This window comes from Mugil cephalus, chromosome 11 (assembly GCF_022458985.1).
Source record: "Mugil cephalus isolate CIBA_MC_2020 chromosome 11, CIBA_Mcephalus_1.1, whole genome shotgun sequence".
Lineage (NCBI taxonomy): Eukaryota > Metazoa > Chordata > Actinopteri > Mugiliformes > Mugilidae > Mugil > Mugil cephalus.
Window position 1 is genome coordinate 26500905 of NC_061780.1, and position 20672 is coordinate 26521576.

At 41.0% G+C, this 20672-nt stretch overlaps 1 protein-coding gene across 3 annotated transcripts; it reads right to left on the reverse strand.

The window, feature by feature from the left end:
• Positions 1-1113: 1113 nt before the first annotated feature.
• bag6 (BCL2 associated athanogene 6) lies at positions 1114-19831 on the reverse strand. Of its 3 annotated transcripts, none has more exons than XM_047599058.1 (25): positions 19713-19831; positions 18539-18628; positions 18324-18441; positions 17498-17712; positions 16136-16210; positions 15932-16054; positions 15596-15855; positions 15373-15505; positions 13750-13950; positions 13578-13668; positions 13192-13245; positions 11988-12340; positions 11826-11898; positions 11438-11751; positions 10001-10280; positions 9754-9923; positions 9332-9385; positions 8082-8190; positions 7861-7985; positions 7302-7436; positions 7055-7120; positions 6736-6960; positions 5565-5672; positions 5331-5477; positions 1114-2583 (listed from the first exon to the last, which is right to left on the reverse strand). In XM_047599058.1, the coding sequence occupies exons 2-25, from the start codon at positions 18617-18619 to the stop codon at positions 2488-2490; spliced, it is 3606 nt and encodes a 1201-aa protein (XP_047455014.1). In that variant the 5' UTR covers positions 18620-18628; positions 19713-19831; the 3' UTR covers positions 1114-2487. The 3 variants fall into 3 exon arrangements, with proteins under 3 accessions (XP_047455014.1, XP_047455013.1, XP_047455012.1); XM_047599057.1 differs by having other exon boundaries at positions 7064-7120; positions 13446-13668; XM_047599056.1 differs by having other exon boundaries at positions 13446-13668.
• Positions 19832-20672: the final 841 nt, after the last annotated feature.

Consider the following 20672-nt stretch of genomic DNA (forward strand, 5'->3'; position numbering starts at 1 on the left):
AATAAAAGGAAGTTTTTTCTCATAGTATTTTGGAATAACTGTACTTCGCCTTGGATGCGTAACATTACGCAAGAAACGGGAAACATGATGTTGCCACGGAGACTAAGTGCAAAAACAAATGAGCTCCGTTCTTCTTATACTTCTGTATTTTGGTAAATAAAATATGCCGAATTAACTAAAATCAGCTCAGCTTCGCTACGGGTCATTGGATGTACGGACAGATTTCACTGTATTAATATGACACTTTAGAAATCTTTAAAATTGGGTTGTTCTCATGCTAGTTCCGGTGTTTCCATCTCTGCCCACTACGAGTAAACCGCCAGAGATATAGTGTTTTTTGAATGTTATTTGTTTATATCATGTAAAACCGAGTACGCCGAATTCAACATTAATAGTTTATTTTTGGTTTATGCAATGAGTTGAACTAACAGTTATCAATGAATGGAGTAGAAACGGAATAAATATTAAATTATTTTAACGGAGGTTCGGTCTCGTTTTATATTTTTATTTATTTATTTATTTTATTTATTTTGGTAAAGTTAAGTTCGCCGAAGCTGTTATGAACTGTTTCTTTTTGGTATGGAGTATTTATTTATCTTACAATAATCACTAAATAACACTAGTAATCGATATATCTTAAAATCTTGTTATTTCTCAGGCGAGTTCTGAACTATTAATCTAGTGTACACGTTCATTTTTTTTTAATATATGATCTGAATTTCTTCATTACGTTTAAGTATTACTAGCTAATTCGGAGAGTTTATTATCCCAATTTTTAATAAATAGAACCTAAACATATTTGCTAAACACCGTAATAGTACAACACTTTTAAAACTTTACGATTTTAATATTTCTTATTTGTAATCCCTTGATAAATATCCATACATCCAGTGATACACCGTAAAACTTCACTATTGATAGTTAATTCGGCTTGTTTAATATCACAAAATATAAATAAATAGAAGCTAAATAACTCTGCTAACCATAGTTGCAGAGTAACTCACTGCAGAATTCGCCTGAGAATCTCCGTGTTTTTAAGTTTTTTTTAAAGAATAAAAATAATTTAGTGACCGATGTCGATGCATGCAGTGATAGACAATAAAAATCAACTAATAGCACTTCAATCGGCGTACTTTATTTTTCAAAAATGTGTACAAACATAAACATGAGTTCAAGTTGCAGACTTTTGTGCGACTCCGTTACCATGGCGACGCCGTACTTCCGGTTTCCAGTGGATTTAGATTTGATTACACGTGTGAAACTTTCCAAAGAAATAAAATAAAAACATTTGATATTGATATATATATATCGTGACATAAAATCAAACAGCCACGAAGATATTTATGATAATTATTTTTATTATTAATTTGCTTCTCTCCGCTCCAACCCTCCATAGTTGCTTGGCTGACATTTTACACAATATATTTTATTACATAGACTGAAAAATTAATTGGCAAATATTTGTTAATCCTTTTTTAAAAAATAAACAAACAATTATATAAAAAAAAAAGTCACAGTTCTCTGTCATTTCTTAAGTTTTACAAACCAATTAGCTGAGCTGCAGCCCTAAATGTACTAGTAAATAGTCAAATTAATGCAGTATAACAATCATTTGGGGTTGTTGCAGGGACTTTTAACTTAAGATACATGCCAAATTATTAGATACACTATATAATGATTTCTAACCCTGCAGTAAATCCTCCTTCACGACTTATTCTACTGTTTAGTTGATTCAGAGGCGTTAATTCAACTTTTCTGGAGGATGTAAGTGTTGCTGTTATTTAGATTAGATTAGATAAGATTAGATTAGATTAGATTAGAATGCACACACTTGTGTACCTAATAAAGTGGCCACTGATCGTATATGTGATTTGATTAGTTTTAATTCATAGTATTTGTACACAGGACAGTGACATAAGTGCACAAAGCTACTGATACGACCTGAAAGGATTGTGCTCGTGTGTTTTAATCAAGGTTTTTATTAAGCTTACTGTACATTCATGTACCAAACAGCATCACATGAAAGTCTTCTCTTGTGCTCGAGCGTACTGAGAGGAAGGCAGAAGTCTGTTGAATAATAATAATAATAATAATGATGAAGATGAAGATGATGTTTAGGACTCAGGTTTCATATTAACAAAAGCGACACAAGCATAAGAATGTGGAAGATACAAATACACACACACACACACACACACACACACACATCAGACTGAATTAAAGTGGCCTCGTTAAGTCTAAATCCAAATTTGGTGTCATATTTGTTTTTTTTAATAAGGAACATTCTCTCAGAATATCCAAAACAAACAGAAAGCAATAAATAGGCACCGGAGAGGAGGAGTAGTGAACATTAACATCAGGCAGTTAGTGGAGAAAGCTGTTTAAAAAGAGGTCGCTGGACAGTGTGGGGGGGGGGCAGGGCAGTGGAAGCAGATGAAAGGAGGACACGGCTGCAGAGCTGGGGGGGGACGGAGGGGTCGGGGGGGTTTATGAGTCTGAGGAGAAAGCTCTGTGTGCGTTGGGGAACTGCTGAGAGTTGAAGTCGGGATCTTCCCTCACTCGCTTCTTGATGTCGGCTTTAACCTGAGAGAAGAGGAAGAAGAGGAGGAAGAGGAGAGATGAGTGTCGCTGAGGACGGAGGCACAGGAACAGGGTTACGTGCCACTTTATTAGGTACACCAGTGAATTCTCATTCTCATATAACAACCCTGCTCTAAATACTCATGAATGTCTCTAGGGAAACAAAAACACATTTCACTCACTAACAGACACTAAAAAGACTTGGATCTAATACCAGTAAACTCACGACTCCTCACTGGACTCTCTTTTATTTTTTATTTTATGTTATGTAACTTATAAGACAACGTTTATCCGTCCTACGTTTGGGAAATTACCTTGTCACAGTAGCAGAATCAGTATCAAAGCTGAAAGAATGTACAAAATACAGAATAATATCCACCACTCTGACAGTCAGTAAATACAGGATACATATAAAAAAAATGCTTAAAAACAAGTGGAATATAATATAATTGCAAGGATCAGTGAATGCGCTTAGTTTTTTTTGGGTCACACACTTTTTGTTTATTTTCCACAAATTATTAAAGCGTGAGATAAAGTAAAGGTCAAATTAGTTTCCTTGTCTAAAAAAAAAATGTTTTGGCTTAAGTTGATAATTATTAGTTAAAATGCAAATTTAAAATATTTATGTATAAAAACAGAGTATTTCTGTTTAAAATTTGAAAAATTTACAGTAAAAATTCAGTTTAAATATTTGATTTCATGCAAGTGAAAAAAGAATATTTAATAAGATTTTGATGGAAAATGCTGGATTTTATTTACATTGGTCTTATTTTTTTGTGTGTTTGTAGGTTTTTCGCCTTCCTTCTTTCATAACTAGACAACTTTGAATGTTTCCCTTTGTTTTGGTGCAAATAAGAACATTATGAAAGTATTTTTAGGAACCTGTAATGAACAACCAGACATTTCTGTTTAGTTCTAGGTCTCACTGTTGTTTGATGTCACAACTCTTAAAATACTGTGTGAAACCGAGGATTAATAGTTACTTTTATTGGAAAAACTGCACTATGTGCATGAGAGTAAATGAGCCTTTAGTTTGTTCATTAACTTTTTCATTTTACAGACTGTGGTTTGTTTTACTACTGAACAGTCATATGTTCCTATTATTGTGTCGTTTTAGCTTAATACCAGAACCACTTTCCATTCAAACCAGTTCAACAGCACAAACCACACACACGGTTTAATCGCCTCCTTTCTGATTCTGTTTCTACATCAACTGAACATCAGAACAAGTCATTTAGTTTAGTGCATGACTGTTATTAATTCTTATTGTACTATAGAAGGAAGGAGCTACACCTCAGTCCACACGGTTTAACTACTGGGAGAGTTTGGTAGGTCACAGATCAAACAGGAAATCTGATGAAAAGGAAAGTCAATTAAAACCTGTCTGACCACTTCTGCTGAAACTAAAGCAGCTAAACTGCAGCAGAGTCAGGGAGGAGTCGCAGACTCGGCTCCACTGTGACTGTTTATGTTGGTTTATGTTGAGCTGATCGGATCGAAAAAGATGTGAAATGTCACAAACCTCTGGAACCAATGACGATACTTGATACTTGTTTTATAAATATAAATCTTTAAACGAATCAATGTTGCATTGAATCGGAATAAATTCAGGAAATGATTCTGATTCTGATAATATCTGTTAATATCTGGGGCACAGGTTCAAATATGAATGAATGAGGCCTGAATAAGACGGCGAGACAGTGACGCTTGGAAAAGATTCAATTATCGGTTGTGATCTATATTTATTACCTTCAACTTTAAACTCCTTAAAATTAGTTTAGATTAGTTTAATCTGAGGACGTCCTTGTTTCCTGTGGTTCATTCACGCGGGATGAACAAACTCTGAGTTTTACTCTAAGTTACGTTCCAGTGTTGTGGCTCTGCTACTTTCCATCTCACTCTACTTCACGTCAGAGACAGTTTTAACTACTTTGCAGATTATAATGGATGATAAAAATAAATTTTTGATACTATTTATCTCGGGGAAGAAATTACCAATGACCTACCAGTATTAAAATCAGCTCCTCCTTTACAGATGAACACATTAATGATTAATTCAATGATCACATTCGTCTAAACAGGTGAATAGTTCAGAAATGCAAAAATGCAAATCAAACAAAAAGACGCAGAAAATAAAAAATCACAATCAATACAGAAGCGATACACTGGAAATGTTCAAAATATCACCTTAATTCGGTCGATACACTGTTATTTTCAAATGGGATTATTAGAAATTACCGGAGGTCCCCAGTTAAAACTAGTCCCGTGAGAATAAGACTGAAGCGTCTGCCCCAACTTACTGTCCCCGACATTTACACGTGACTTGTTTTACCTGAAGACGTCCCGTAATTTCTAATAATCACGGACGTCTGTGCTCTGAACATGTCTGTAATTTGTAAAGTAAAATTTACAAATTACCGAACATACTTCTCATAACAAAGACTTTTGTTCGATTTGCAGCTTTTTTCCTGCCTCTTGTCACTTAAGAATCATGAAGGATTTGCTTTAAATCCAAGTTTGGACGTTAGGACGACAAACACGGAGCTGATTTACTTCGACATATTTTTAATCATCTATTATAATTTGCAAAGTAATTAAAACCGTCTCTGACGCGCAGTGGAGTGAGGAGGAAAGTAGCAGAGCCACAACAGTGAAACGTAAATATTATGTGTAATTTAAAACGGCGCCGTGGCCGTTTTCGGACGCAAAGATGGCGGCGCCTAAACGCAGTGAGGTCACATGGTCTCTACCTGCTCCGCGTAAGCTTCCTTCAGCTCGTCCGTGTCCAGGTCGTCTTGTAGCCGCTCGGCCGAGGTGACTGGCTTCACTCCCGCCGTCCTGGCTGCTTGACTCACTGCGTCAGACAGAGACAGGAGGCTGGCGGCGCCCTGTCCAGTCTGGAAACGCACAAACAAACGCACAATGCTTCAAGAAGAGAACAAACGGGGGGGAGGACACACAAACTAAACAGCTGATCTGATTACCTTCCTGCGTTTTGCTGGCATGCCGTGCAGGTAGGCGTCAGACAGCGGAGGCTGAGCCTTCATCTTCCTCTGGGTCATCATGTCGCACCTGATGATGGGAACCCACTCCTGCCACACAAACACAGAGACAATACGTTCACACTTTAAACATTTCACTACAGCAGCAAAACCCAAACACAAACCCTGATTAGTTCTGCTTTTAAGAACAATTAATCCTCCTAGAGTGGGATCATGTTAGATGGGGAGCGCGACATGCTCCCTACATGCTCCCCCTGGTGGCTGGTTGCAGTATAGGTCATATAAGCCCCGCCCCCTCCATGTTATTGCATCTTTTTTTCCCCAAATTAGTCATTTTATGTAGTTAATATAATGCTAATGTCTGACAAGTTGTTTTTTAGTTGTTTTTAACGCTATTAAAACAGGAAGTGACATCATGATGATTGACAGTTGCCACTGACAACCACTGAACGTCAAATCAAAGCTACTAAATTAATAGTTGAGCTAACTACCCGACTAAAGGATATTTGTATTTTAGGTTAAATTTTAGTTCAGTGAATTAATATGATTAATATGATTAGCTAGCATCTAGCTGAGTCTAGAGGAAGAGTGGGCGGGTCATTGGCTACTAATAATAATGTGGCTCCGCCCTCAATAGTGTTCAGAGACAAGATGGCGCCGCCCGTATCCCCGGGTTACCAGCATCAGTTTGACCCACAGGAGGAGGTAGAGATGTGTTTTCTCCATTTTTTTCTAGAGAACATGAAACTATAAAATTAAACCCACCCTTTAAATCCCTTTAATTTATCAGTTCCTCTAGTATTAATTATGTTTATAGCCGCACATGTTTACATTTAAAGCACAAATCCACCTGTATAATATGTTCACTGTAGCTCAGTCATTGTGTGTATGTTGCTCACTCACCTGTACATAGGTTTCCATCTATAAATATTGTCCATATGCTATAAACCAACATAAACCTCTAATAAACCACACTATTTATGCTACATGCAATTCTAGTTAGATGCTAAACTGCATCTAACTGTGCAGTTGTGTAATCACAAAACGTTGAACCGTATCTAATCTACACTGTGACATGTGTAGTAAACACTGTCCTACAGAGAAACGGTAAATAAGCTGTGGTGGTGGTGGTGGTGGTGGTGGAGGTTCTTACAGGGGGAACAGCAGCAGCCCAGGCCTCCGACTCCCCGGCAGCCTCCTCGCTCCCTCCCTCGGCTCCCGCTGCCGCCATGTCGCCACCTAACGGTGCAGCTCCGCCCGAGGCCCCCAGGTCTCCAGGCAACACCCTCGGCTCCCGTGACGGCGCCCTCGTGTCGCGTGACGCCGACATGACCTCCTCCGCCGTGGTGGCTGCAGCCGGCGAGTGGGTGTCGCCGACCTGTGGAGAACAGGAAACACAGAAAGTGTGAAGCCAGAGCCGCGGACGTAAAACGTCAAACTGAGAGTTCACGTGAACTCACACACACACTCACCATGCTTACCGTCGCACTTTGCGCCCGTTCAGGCTCTTGTGCGCCAGCCGTTGAAGACTGATCTCTCTGTGAAAGAATGACATCTAATATTTATTAGCCATTTCAGACGCGCCGTCCAGAGTAACGCGATACGCAGCGGCCATCAGATCAGACAGGCTGCTGCCGCTTTCTGTGCATGTTACCGACGCATGTTCACCTGGTTCTGCACAATGAAGAGAAGCATCGAAGCGTGGAGTGTGTCCGTTACCTGCGTGTGGACGATGTAGTTCTGGATCTGCTCCTGTGAGATGGGGATGTGCTCCAGGATGACCTGCAGACGCATCGTCATCATGCTGGTCATCCAGTTGACCAGACTGGGGCTGATGTCGCTCGACATCCTCCGCTGAGACGACAGGAGCAAAATTGAGGTTTTAATGCACAGGTCCAGACTTTTTACGCCACTTTGGATTCATTTAATCCAGGACACAGGAAGCTGCGCCGATGCTACTTGACCCTGACTCAGTAATTATCAATATAAGTGACGTTCAGAGAAAAAAAACAGACTCAGGACGTTTTTTTATGCATATTTGGAAAAGGATAAGAAGTGAATTTAAATCTGATGTGGGAGAAATAGAAGAGCTGTAAGAAATTATCCAAAGAAATCTTGGAGTGCCTCCATATTTCAATGGTTCTTCCTGCTAAAGAATCAGCCACAACATTATGACCACTGAAAGGAGAAGTGAATGACATGACAATTCAGTGCTCTGCTGGGCCAAATCGTAGACCTGGCCTTCGTTCATGGTGGTGCGGCGGTGCACTGTACTGACTATTCGGTGGTTGATGACTGCAGTCAGGGCTCTCTGGTCTCCTCTCAGACAGTACAGGTTGAGGGCGAGACACTCAAACAGCGCCTGGTTGCACATCTGCAGCAGTCGGGGGCCGAAAGTCTCATCTGGACGAGATAAAAAAGTGTTGAATGTTTATTGCCTCCGATATCGAGGAGCTTCACTTAAAACTCAAAACGGAGGCGAATAAACTCCAGGTTTACCGGTGCAGCGCAGGATGTGTGTGGCGATCTGAGTCAGCTGCTGTCTGAAGAAAGACATGTTGGTCTGGGTGACGTCGACGCCCTCCAGCACCGTGACGGACGACTCTCTCTGCAGCACAGAACAAGAGAACGAGGCTTTAATTTAACTGCTTTTCAGGTGAAACACAGCAGCAAAACACATTTTCACCCATTTTTTTGCTTCATTAACATGACTTCTATCAAACTAGTTTAAAAAAATGGTCAAAATGCACATTTAGATGTTCATTTGTGTCTGTGTTGAGCCTCTAATTTATTAAAGTCGTCTTTTTACTGTCGCATCGTCTCTATCTGGTATATGAGGAACTGTTGTGAAGCTCTTTTTCTCCTGCAGAAGTCAGTCAGCTCCAAATATGGTCACATCCTTTCTACTGGAAACCAATCGTGAAGGTATAAAGGCCGATCTGAGGCTAAACTCTGATTGGTTCAACGTGATTGGTTCAGTAGTGACCAGATATTCTGCCTCTAGTCTGAGTTTATCTGAGAGGGACATTTAAAAATGCAGTGAAGTCTGATATAAGAAGAAAATTACAGCTCAAATTAGCAAGAAAAGACAAAGAAAAGCCAGATAAAGGAGAAGAGAGAGGAAGTCAGATTCATATGAGTTCATCCGGACGTAAACTGACTCTGGTAAAAGGAGACGATGGTGGAGACGATCAACTTATTGAAAATTTAATCTGATATTATAAATGCTGATATGATTATATGATGCGTTTTGAGTAGATTTGGTTTGGTTCATAGAGGTTTCCAATAAAAATACTCATGATTTTACAATGTAAGAATTTAAATATCTCCACTTTTTTTGGGACTGTTGACAATGTTTTGTGATTTACAGAGTGATACAAAGAGACATCCAAAATTCCCTCAGTAAATACCTGGAAATTAATCTAATACGTTGATCAATGTGCATATTTAAATATAAATTCACAGAAAACTTGTAGTTAATCAGTTAAAATTTTTATTCTATTCACCTATAGTGGTTCACCTTAAGTAGTTAGAGACCCAATTAATGATAATATCAAATATATGATGATAAAATCTGTACCTGTCCAAAAAAGTGCAACAGTTTTAGATCAAATTTCAATAAAAATGATTTTATTACTGGATAAAGTGGGAACAGAAAATAAAGATATATTAAGCTCAGCCTTTGTTCTGATGTTAATGTGTTTCTCTCTGTCTTTTTCCTAGAGATATAACGGACATGCAGGACTTACGAAGCTCTCGGTGATGTACTCCTCTAGTTCATTGACGAGACTGTCAGCAGCCGCCTGTGGGAGGAACAAGAGACAAGATGCAAAATTATACATGAAGAAGAAAAAGAAAGCATCTATTACGGTTAGAAACCACAACTTAACACAACTACAACAATAATTATGTCCTGGAGTCTGCATTGCTGCAGACTCACACTCCATCTACACACCCACGTGTGTTTTAATGTATTTTATATTGTTACTGCGTATTCTATGTGTACTGTATTTTTATTTATTATTTTTAAGGAACTATGGCCCGATTGGGTGCATCTTTCTTTTCTTCCAAAGGAACGTTCACTGATGTAAACTGTCCATTTATAAATAAATAAATAAATAAATAAGTGAGTGAGTGATAAGAGAGAGGATTTCTGCAGAGTGGCACTGACAGCGATGTTCTGATCCGTGGGCTCTCGGCCGTTGAGGTAGTTCTGGGTGAAGAACTGGGACAGCTGGGGCTGGATGCGGCCCAGAGGCTGGTGCTGGCCGTGAAGCAGCATCACCAGGTCTGACATGGTGAACGTCTGGCACACCAGCATCAGCAGCTCTCCGAAGAACCCTGGGAACCACAAGTCATGACATTAACTACACAAACACGTATATGAGTTCGGGTTGTGTCTGGGGGACGTGTGCTACCTGTAGGATCCTCTGGACTGATGAAGATGTTGGTGGCCTGCGACAGTCTCTGCATGAACTGGGCGATGCTCTCCGTGTCGTTCTGAGCTTGGCCCAGAGAACCCATCATGGTGCTGAGGACGCCGCGGACGATGCCCGTGAACAGCTCCGGGTTGAGGGCTTCGGCTGCTGCGGCCGTGGGGTTGGGCGTCGGGCCGGGTCCCGAACCGGGAGCCGGGGCCGGAGCAGAACCGGGACCAGAAGGAGGAGGTGGGGGTGGAGAAAAGATGGGCTGGGAGGCCTACGAAGGAAACGCACACGGTGCAGTTTACAAGTAAGTTCAAATCACCAGATAATAATTCACTCCTTGTGTTTAGAGCTTTTTAATTACAGCCTCAGACATATTTAACATCATCTATAAAACACACAACAACACACAACAACACAACCTGAAGTAATGTTGATGTTTTGGCTTTGGTTTAATTTATTTAAATTACGTTTACAAGGATTATTTATTTACATTTGTGCATATATTGTTTTGTACCGTTACAAGTTTAACCTTATATACTGGAAAACTCCCTTTGTGTCTGTTTTCACAGAAAACAGACACACAGAAATGTCCTTTTTTTGTTGTAATAAGAAAAAAAAAGTTAAATAAATAAATAAATATCTATAGAATTTTATGCGCTGTAATCTTTTCTCTACCTGCAGGACGTCTGGTGCATGTAAATGTACCGAGCGCCACAAGCTACAGAATGTAGATTGTGTGAAATTGCAAACAAAAAGCTCCAGCCACTACACAAAGTAGCACAATGCAAGCTTCATTTTGTGTGTCTTATGACAAGAAAAGTGACAAGTCGTAATGTTTTTATTTGCATCGCTGAGGATTTGTTAGAAAAGGACTGTTGTTTTATTTTATGGGCTATTTTTTATTTTAATGTGAACCTTTAAATGTGCACTGCAAAACAGGAATTTCAAGAAAGCAAAATATCCTTTTATCAAAGAAATACATCTTATGTTTTGTTCAGAGACAATAACTTTGTGCTTATTTTGTCAGGAAATAGCTGTTTTTGCAGTGATGGAGGTTTAGAAATTTAAAAAACTCTATTATTTGTTTATAATATACCAGCTCGGCATCATTCTGGGCATCAGCTGAAGAAACCTATTTATTTATTTATTGTATTTATATATTTTTTGCATTAAAATAGCCATTTTCAATACTTGTGCATCAAATTTGGCTTTGACTCACTTTGCATAAAAACATATGAGGATATATTAAGCCTGAATATATCTGGATGTGAGTATTTTGCCCTAATGGTTTGTGCTTTGTGAGGTCAAAAAGAAAAAGAAGATTTATTTCACACCTGTCATTGATTTATTTGACCATTTCATGGTGATATCTGTTAAAATTTTTACCGTATTCACCTGTAGTGTCAGAGTGTAATGTCAAACACTGACCTGCATGAATTCACTCACTCCCTGGATGAAGGCCGGGACGCCGGATGTGGTGACGGTGATGGAGGGGGCCGCGGGGCCTCCGCCTGCTCCACCGGCCACCCCCAGGAGAGAGCCCAGGAGCTGGCCCAGGTCCGGCATCTCCTGGGGCTGGGGCTCACCGGCCGTGGCCTCAGTTTGGCTCGGGGCAGCGGTGGAGGAGGCGGTGGGAGGAGGAGGCGTTGGACCCGAGGTGGAGAAAGAAAAGGAGGAGGAGGAGGAGGAAGAGGAGGTTTGAGAGGAGGAGGAGGAGGAAGTGGATGTGGCTGTTTGACCAGCTGCAGGAGAAACAGAAATGATTTAAATTCCTTAAACTGCTTTAAAGTCCGTGTTTATCAGCTGGAGAACTCACCCATCTGTCCTGGCACTAAGAGCTGCCCCACGAGTCCACTGATCATCTGGTTCAGAGCAGCAGGGTTGAAAGCCTGCGAGCAACCATTTCTAGTTAGAATCAAACGTTGACAACGCTTTTAAAAAGTTTAAGAGACGGTTGATCAGAGAGGATCATCCCGACCTGTCCTGGCTGCTGGCCCGGCATGGCCGCCCTCACGTTGATGGTGGTTCCCCGCGTCCCGAAGGCCGGAGGCGGCATGTTGGGCGCAAACGGCGGCCGGGTAAACACGACCCTGGCCTGTGGCTGAGGTCCGGCGTGGGGAGGTGGAGGTGGAGCGGTGGGGGTGGTGGTGGGTGTGTTGGGACCGGTGGTGGTGGTGGAGGAGTTGGCTGTGGAGCTGTAGCCTGGAGGGGTGGGCTGGGGGGGCGCTGGGTGGCCCGTGGCGGCAGCGGTGGCGGCGCTGGTGGCTACGGCGGCAGCGTACTGGCTGATCTGTTGCATGAGGTTCCTCATGAAGTCAGGGGGGAGGGCACCTGGAGCAGGAAGATCAGACTCATCATCAGCAGGAGAACAACGGGATTTATGCAGAAAACAAAAAACAAAGGAGAAACAAAAGGGTCTGTGCATTTTTATTTTGGTATTTTAAGTTTGGTTTTAAACTAACACACAAGGTTCCTACACCTCAAAATTCCATACTTTTTCCCAGACCTTAATTTCCAGACTTCTCTGTAAAATTTTTTTTAAAAAATTATGGTATTTTTCAATACTTGTGTGTCATGTAAATAATTATAGAAATAATAATCTGAATATATGTGCAGTTATCTCACCAAATTATGCAAATTTAAAACAAGTGCTCATCTAAGGACGTTCATCGTTTCCAATTTTGCTTTTGCATTAAAAAAAAATGTTTTACACATTTAGACATTGGCAGTAAAAAGCTGGTGAAATAATTCCTGTGTTCACCTCAATGTTTTAAAAATCTACTTCCAGTTTAAAGACAGTGCTTATTTTTTTTTATACTTCTTAGTATAAATACCTAAAGATCTTAATCTTATCTTAAAGAAATTAAGATGCAAACAAATGCTTGGGTCTGAGGAGGATAAAGAACCTAAAGGTCATACTTTAGTATCAGTGTCGTATTTCCTGGTGTTGAAATCAGGTCCATATAAAAAAATATATATAATTTGATCTAATAATCCACATTTTCCCGGTCTCTCTCTGTTTCCTGATACATGTCACCATGTTTTTGCCACTCGGGGGGCGTGGCCCTGGGAGGACGTGACGTCCATACAAACCCAGACAAATACTCAGAGAAGTTCACCGACCCGACATAAAGAGTTTGTCCTGAGACGTCTAACTTAGAAATCTATGAAATGTCCTTTACCTGGTTGTCCAGGCATTTGTGGTCCTCCAGCTGCTGCAGGGTTCGGACCCGCGCCTGCAACGTACACACATAAATAATTAAAAAATCACTTCGGTTCATCAACAAACACTGGAGATAAACCTGACGTGTAAATCAGGCCTCAGTAAACTCTGGATCTTTTATCTAAACGCCGCCGCCGCCGAGACACAGGACACAACAAACAGCCATCGATCGAGGCCGAGCATTCAATCAGTGGCGGGTAGGGGACAACACACCGTCCGCGTTCATCTGCATCATGACCACCGGGACAGCCTGGTGGCTGATCCTGATGACCCGGTGGCCGGTCTGTCCCTGTCCAGCCTGCTGATTGGACGGGGTACTCTGTGGGGGGGAGGTCTGTCCCTGACCTGCCTGCTCCGACTGGCTGGCCGACTGGGTGGGCGTGGCTTGTCCCTCAGTGCTGTTGGCCGCAACAGTCACTGTGGCCCCCAGGTTCATCTGTCGGGAGAGAGGAGGGGGTTTAATAAAACACTCAGGATGCGACGACTTTCAGCCAGAACCCGCCTGGTTTTCACGTACCTGCACCGGAATGTGGTGGTGCACAGCTCCAGGAAGTGTGACTGGGCTGGCGTAGTGGGAAAACGGCCGGACCACGTGGAGGTGGCGGGGAACGGGACTCAAGAGGTTCAACCGGAGGTCGCTGAGGGCCACCAGGGCGTTACCCAGGAGACGGAGACACTCCCAGGTCATGGCCAGAGTTCGCTGGTCGTCCTCTCTCTCCTGTGACGAGACGAGACAACAACAACAACATTTAGTCCAAGTTAAACAGAGACTGTGTGAAAAGGTGCCGGTTCTAACTTATGTCCTGACGTCCTGCTGGATCTTTTGTAGTTATTTATTTTGTATTGGACATAAACCAAAACCACGTCCCTGTAGCTTCATAACCTTTTCTTCTTCTTCTGTTTCAGTGTCGTTTGGTTAGTGTCAAAGCTGCCAAAACTCTAAGAAGACGAGCACGTGACTCAACATGTCTGCTGCCTGGAAGAACTTTGGTCTAAATTATGCAATATGGATATTTCTCAAGTTGGAAGGAGGAGATCATCTAAACAGAATCTAAAGGTTTGCAGCCAATCAACAACAACAAACACTGAAGGTTTAAAAGAAGAGAAAAGTTTCCTGGAGACAAATGTTCTGGTCCAGAACATTTCTGGAGTAGAGACAACAAGGTTCCACATTTTATTAACTTAGAGAGTCGACTCTAGGACAAGACAAGGAAAGACTTTAGGAAGCTACAGGAAACCAACTTTAGGACATCTGAGAACAGGTCGGGATCGTTCAGGTTTTATCCGATAACGGTGCCAAACTGGTACTTTTGAAACAGAGCTTAGAGAATGAAAACATACAAACTATGTCCAAAAACGGTGCCTTTTTATTTTTAAGACATTTTGTGACGTTAGTTGAACAGATTATTAATATAATTAATATAACTAAGACTAAGAAATAAATGGACCAATATAAAATAAATGGGGTCTGTCAGGGACCAGAGACGCTACATCTCTGGTCTTTTAATAAAATGCTACGCTTGGTCAGATGTTGAATCTAATTCCAGGTGTTTCCTCCTTGTTGCAGGATGAACAGTCTGAATCTTTAGAGGTGAAACTTTTGACAAACGTTTGGTCTTAGACATTTTGAAGGTTCACTTTCATCCATGCAGGAGAAAACCCGATGTGACGTCACATCAACAGAGCTAAGGAGGCTAAGCTAATTAAAAAAGACCAAATGAAGCATCCAGATCAGTCTGGATACTACCGTTAGCATCAGCACCGTTAGCATAAGCACCGTTAGCATCATGGTACCCAGGATCGGCACCCGTCCCTAGAGGTAACACCTTATTATTATTATTATTATTATTATTATTATTATTATTATTATATTGGTCCATTTATTTCTTGGTCTTGGTTGTATTTATGTTATTTAATATTCTGGCACAAAAAAAGCCACTGCTTTTGGACAAAGTTTGTATGTTTCCATTCTTTTAAACGCCAGCACCGTTTCTAACGTACCGGTTTTACCAGCTAAAAACCTGAACCACACCCATCCCCTAGTCGGGACCTGGGATCGAGGGTAAAACTCCCCCTAACATACTGAAAAAAACTAAAAATTAAAGATCAGTCAGTTATTGTTAGTCTGTGTGAATCCTACTGTGTTGTTGTTGTATTGTGCGCTGGTGGCTGTCTCCAGGATGGTGTGAGCTCTCTGGATGAATGGCTGCAGTCTCTCCTCCACCCTACGCAGCTCAGTCAGCATCTCTGCCAGCTCGGCCGGGCTGGGATGACTACAAGAGCAAAGACAACACAACGTGAAGGTGGCACCACCTTGTAGAAACGCACACAACATGCAACACATTTGTCAGAATGTGTCTCACTTGGGTCCAGGTTGCGGTGTTGGTCCCTCAGATTGAGCTGAGGAGGAGGATGGAGGCGGGGGAGTAGACGCAGGTGGGGAGGTGTCCATGGGCTGGGCAGAGGGGGAGGGAGTGGAGGTGGTGGATGAAGATGAGGGAGGAGGAGGAGCGGAGGAGGAGGAGGAGGAGGAAGAGGAGGAGGCGGCGGCGGCAGCAGCAGCAGCAGCAGCAGCAGCAGCAGAAGTTGTCTCAGTTTGTGAGGATGAGTCGCTGGTCCGACCCTGAAAACACACGAGACGTTAGCAAAGGAGGAGGAAGTCACGTCGCTGCCAGGAGGAGTTTGAAGGTGGAGTTCACCTCCATCCTCTGGATGACATCATTGATGTCCCTCAGCAGGTTCTCAGCCAGCACCAGTCTCAGCCTCGGCTCGCTCTGCACCGGTTGGTCCATATCGATGTGCACATTCACTGACCCGTTGCTCTGCAACAGAGAAGGTGGAGATTTACAAAACATGTCAATGTTATACACGGTGGATCATTAAAATCTAAGTCCAAGTCTTACCCCGGTGCTGGTTGTGACTCGAGCATTTCTGGCATTCTCTCCCATCCCATCCCAGGCCATCTGCTGGACTGACATCTGAATGACAACGATAATTAATGAATGTCTGGAAACAACAACACATCAACATGGAAGACAAAGGTGCTGAGGAAATGAAGCATGATGACGGACGACTGATGACGGAGGAGGACGTAGCGCACTGCTCACAGTATACGTCATGATGTTTGTTCAGCAATGGAATAACTTTCCACTGTGGAGCTCATAACATCATCGAGGACAGTTCATGACCCAGTTCTCAGCTGTTGCCCACTGCTTTACAAATGAATGAAGTTTGAAGTTAGCCTAGCCTTATGCTAGCCTCATGCTAGCCTCATGCTAGCTAGTTATCTAGACTAAAGGCTTAGAAAAATAGCAGCTAGCGTCATATATACTGTGAAACCCATGTGTTCATGTAATTTATGTCCATGTAGATAAACACATTTAACTGATACGTAACTTTACCTCGGTTACCGTTAAGTAATTATGGCTAGCATGCTAATGCTAGACTTGTTTAATAGTATTTATAATTTCTCTGAGTAATTTGAACCTTTTAACGGTGATGGATGAACACGGAGACTGAGGAGAAGGTAAACACAGCTCCATGACTGATGAGGTGATTGGGCTACAAAGCATTTTACAGCTCATTTAAGATATTTAAAGGAAGTAGACGCTGGGATATTTAAGTGAGGACCTTTAACATATTATTAACATTTATAGGAACGTTAATGGTGAAAATAAGACATTTATTTCAACATAGAGTTACACTGTAGAATCTAACCTCTGATGTAGCAAAAATGGCGCCATGGTTTGAGCTGGACAGACTCTCTCTGATATACAGAGCACAGATAAACAGACTGAAAAACAGTTTCATCACCAACCTGAACTCTCTCATGCAACAACTCCATCCATCAACATGATGTAAGATGTGCAATCAGACTTTTTTTTTTTTAACACCGAAGCTGCAGCTCTGTTTCTTCTTCCTCATCTATTTTTTGTGCAATATGTTCATACAATACCAGCAAAATATATGTTTTACATTTCTTTTTATATTATAATTTACATTTCCAATTCTCTACAAATAGTACATGAGTCATGAGTCTTTTGTTAGACGTGTGCTCAGAACGAGATCACTGGGATAATTTTGACCTCGTAATTCTAAAAATTTCACCATTAAAATTATAATGAAACGTATCGAAACAAATTTTGCAGCAGAACCATATGTCCTGAGAAGACTGTCCCTAAAAACTGCTCTTTTTTGCCACTTCATCAGTCCCGTAAAGAGACTTTGATGTGCAAATAATAACAGAATAATAATAACAGACCCACCTGTATCTGCTGGGGGTCCATGATGTTGACAGGGAGGTTGAATGTGCCGAGCATCACGTAGCTGTTAGCGTTGCGGTCGTGTGGAGGCACTTGTGACGTTCCCTGGGAGGATGAGGACGGCCCGCTGTCGGCGGAGGTGCCCCCAGACTGTGAGCCGGGTGGGGACGGTGGAGGAGGCGCCCGCTCCACCAGGTGAATCACATTTCCACCGACATCTGGGAAAAGAACAAACTATGTCTACACCTGTACACATGTGGCAATGCACTGACATCAAACTTGTGATATTAGAAACAACAAGAAAAATCTTCAAGCATCTAGGTTTTCAAAGCGGATTTTTAAAAACTGTGCAAAAGCTCTGCATAGTTATTAATACCCACTTTATTCTAGTCTTTATCTTTGCTGTGAGATCGTTTAGGTATATTTTGTCTTTATATATTTTGTGCTGTGACTGAACCTCAAGACTGTGCTTCGTTCTTTTTAACGTACCATCTTTTAGAATAATACTAAAAACCTTGAAACTTGAAATATTCATAGATAATCTTCTCTGTTATCATTTATTTGGCCAGATATTCTGTTCAATATAATCCAAACCCATCTTAACATCGAAGAAGCTGGAGTTTTCTTGAAAGAAATCATTGATTATTTCAGTCAAATGGTCCCCTACTGGAGCAAAATACATGAAACTTTAAAAAGTAAACTCCAACGAAATTTGCAAACATGTTTCAACAAATGTTAAGAAACAATAACAAACAGGGAAGCTGTGCAAAGACGAATCAAGAAGTGCCCTTGGATCAAGATAAAATTAACTTCTCCAAATGCCACTTACCATAGTCTGTCAGGGTCAGGTCGTGCCGCAGCACTCTGCCCTGGTAGATCAGCCTCTGTTTATCCACAGGAATACCCACCGACGGGGCGATGTGCTTCTTGAAGTCTGCAACTGTCATCTACAAAAATGTGAATAAAAAAAGGAAATAAACACAAGTCACACTCCTGAGAATGAGAATTACTCCCAAACTTGCAGCGGGATAAGCGTGTGTTTACCCGAGGACTGACGGTGTAGGTTCTGCTCTGAGAGTCTAGTGTTTTGACGGTCACCTCTATGTCCGCGGGCTGTTCTTCCATGGCGTTTTCCTGCATCACAAAACGACGTGTATTTATATTTATACACGGATTTATGAAGCTGTACGCATGACTGACATTTCAGAGTTGATGTCATGATATTTCTTAACACACACACAACGCCAACAAACAAGACCTGTAATCTGTTTCGAAGAAATTTCTTCTTAACAGGGAAGTAAAAAATAGAACAAATACAGTTTTAATTTTTTATTCTACTGAAAAATAATGGTGGATTGACTTAATTCTTTCACCACTAAGTTGACACAAAGGTGGTGATTTACTCCCAAGTTATTTTCTGCAGATTATTAGTCTTTATTATCAAAATGATGAATAGTTCCAAGCTCTTTATATAATTTTAGGTTAAATATAATGAAATATTTGAGCAGATTGAGAGAAAACAAGCAGATTTTGAACACTTCTTCACTCCTTTATTTCTTTCCCTGGCATTTCAAGAACTAAACAACTTATTACCAAGAAGAGAAAATGAAACTAGTGCAATTCAGCAACTCTACATTAACTTCTACATTAAGTCACGAGTCAATATTCACGCAGACACCGTGAGAGAACAATAACAAATAAGCTACACAATCAAATTCACATTAAAAAACAACAACAACAACAAGTTAAATCACGGAAACGGCTTCGTCAATGTCAGCAACAACAATAAACACACACATAAACACACAACAAAGCAGAAAACATACTAAAACATAATAGAAAAAAGCAGAAAAGTCCAACCAGGTAATGTTTGTTGACGTGATTTGTTAGTTAAGTTGCTAAGATGAGCCTCCTAACTGGATAACAAAGGAGCTTAGCTAAGTTAAGTCACCGCAGCTGTAGCCGACTGGGCCGCAAAAACACCACTTTGTCCTTTATTATAACATTTTAACAAGTAAATTCGCGCATTTAAGCGGTGACAGAAGATTACGGACGAGGCCAACCTACTTAGCTAGTTAGCTAGTTAGGAAACCAGGTTTGGAGGCAAGCTAACCAGTTAGCTGAGCTAATGCTAAACAAGCTTAGGGATTACAACTACCCCAAAAACGTAGCAACTGAACATTTTGTTTTAGTGAATATTACGTTACTGAGCGTTTACCTTAAAAAGTCACACTATCCGTTCAACTTATCCAGTGTACGCAGCTGTTTCTTATCATTAGACACCATGCAAATGACTTCCAGTACTTGCCAGAAGCTACCAGCTAGCGATGATGTGTCATGCGCAAAGGAGTCGATTCTTGGTAGTGAATCAGAAGAGCCGATTCCCAAAGAGTGAGAACTGGCTCCTCAGTATTTTTTGTCCTGTGCTTGTGTGAGGACAGGGACAGAACTTTGTTTTGATGGTCTTGGTTTTGGTGAACTTTATTATCCCCCTGGGGGGCAATATGTTTTACAGCGAGCAGACAAACAACATAAAAAATACAGATAGACAGAAACACTACACATTCAGTCACACGATCCCAGATAGACACTAATGTTTCAGGGGAACAGGTCATCACAGCAGATTATTATTGGCACAAATTAATTTTTTAGCCTATTTGTCCTTAGTCTAGGTACCATGTACAGGTGAGACAGAAGCCTATATGGACCCCTACACGGTTTGTAAACAATGTGATGCATTTTGAGGGGCGGAGCTTAGCTGGAGGCAAAACATCCTAAACACTATAGCCTGTAAATTCTCATTATCATATTTCAACTGACTGTTGTGGCAAGAATGGACGAGGAAAACATATATTTTAAAAAGTTGACTGACTAATTGGACTGGTTGAATAAAGGCTCATTAAAGGCTCTTTTAGAGTATTGTGGGACAAGAAACCACAGGTGTCAAACATTTGTTTACATATTTTGGTTCTGCTTGTGTGGATTTGGTTGTTTTACTGAAATAACTCACAAAACAGAAACTAATAGTTTAGTCCACAGACAACTTTTTTTTACCTCCATGCACCTTATTTTTTATTTCTTTTTTATTACTGTATTTAATTTTTCATTTGTATATATATTTAGTAGCCATACTACCTCTGCAATAACATGTCAATATATAATCCCTGTAATTACTGTT

Bases quoted from the DNA above. Each gene is read 5' to 3' on its own strand.
- bag6 (XM_047599056.1), bottom strand. From the start codon at position 18,619: ATGGAAGAACAGCCCGCGGACATAGAGGTGACCGTCAAAACACTAGAC. The intron at 13,951-15,372 runs GTAGGATTCACA...GTCTCGTCACAG, and splicing joins CACAATACAACAACAACACA to GAGAGAGAGGACGACCAGCG. The intron at 7,437-7,860 runs GTCAGTACAGTG...CTGTCGTCTCAG, and splicing joins CAGTCATCAACCACCGAATA to CGGAGGATGTCGAGCGACAT.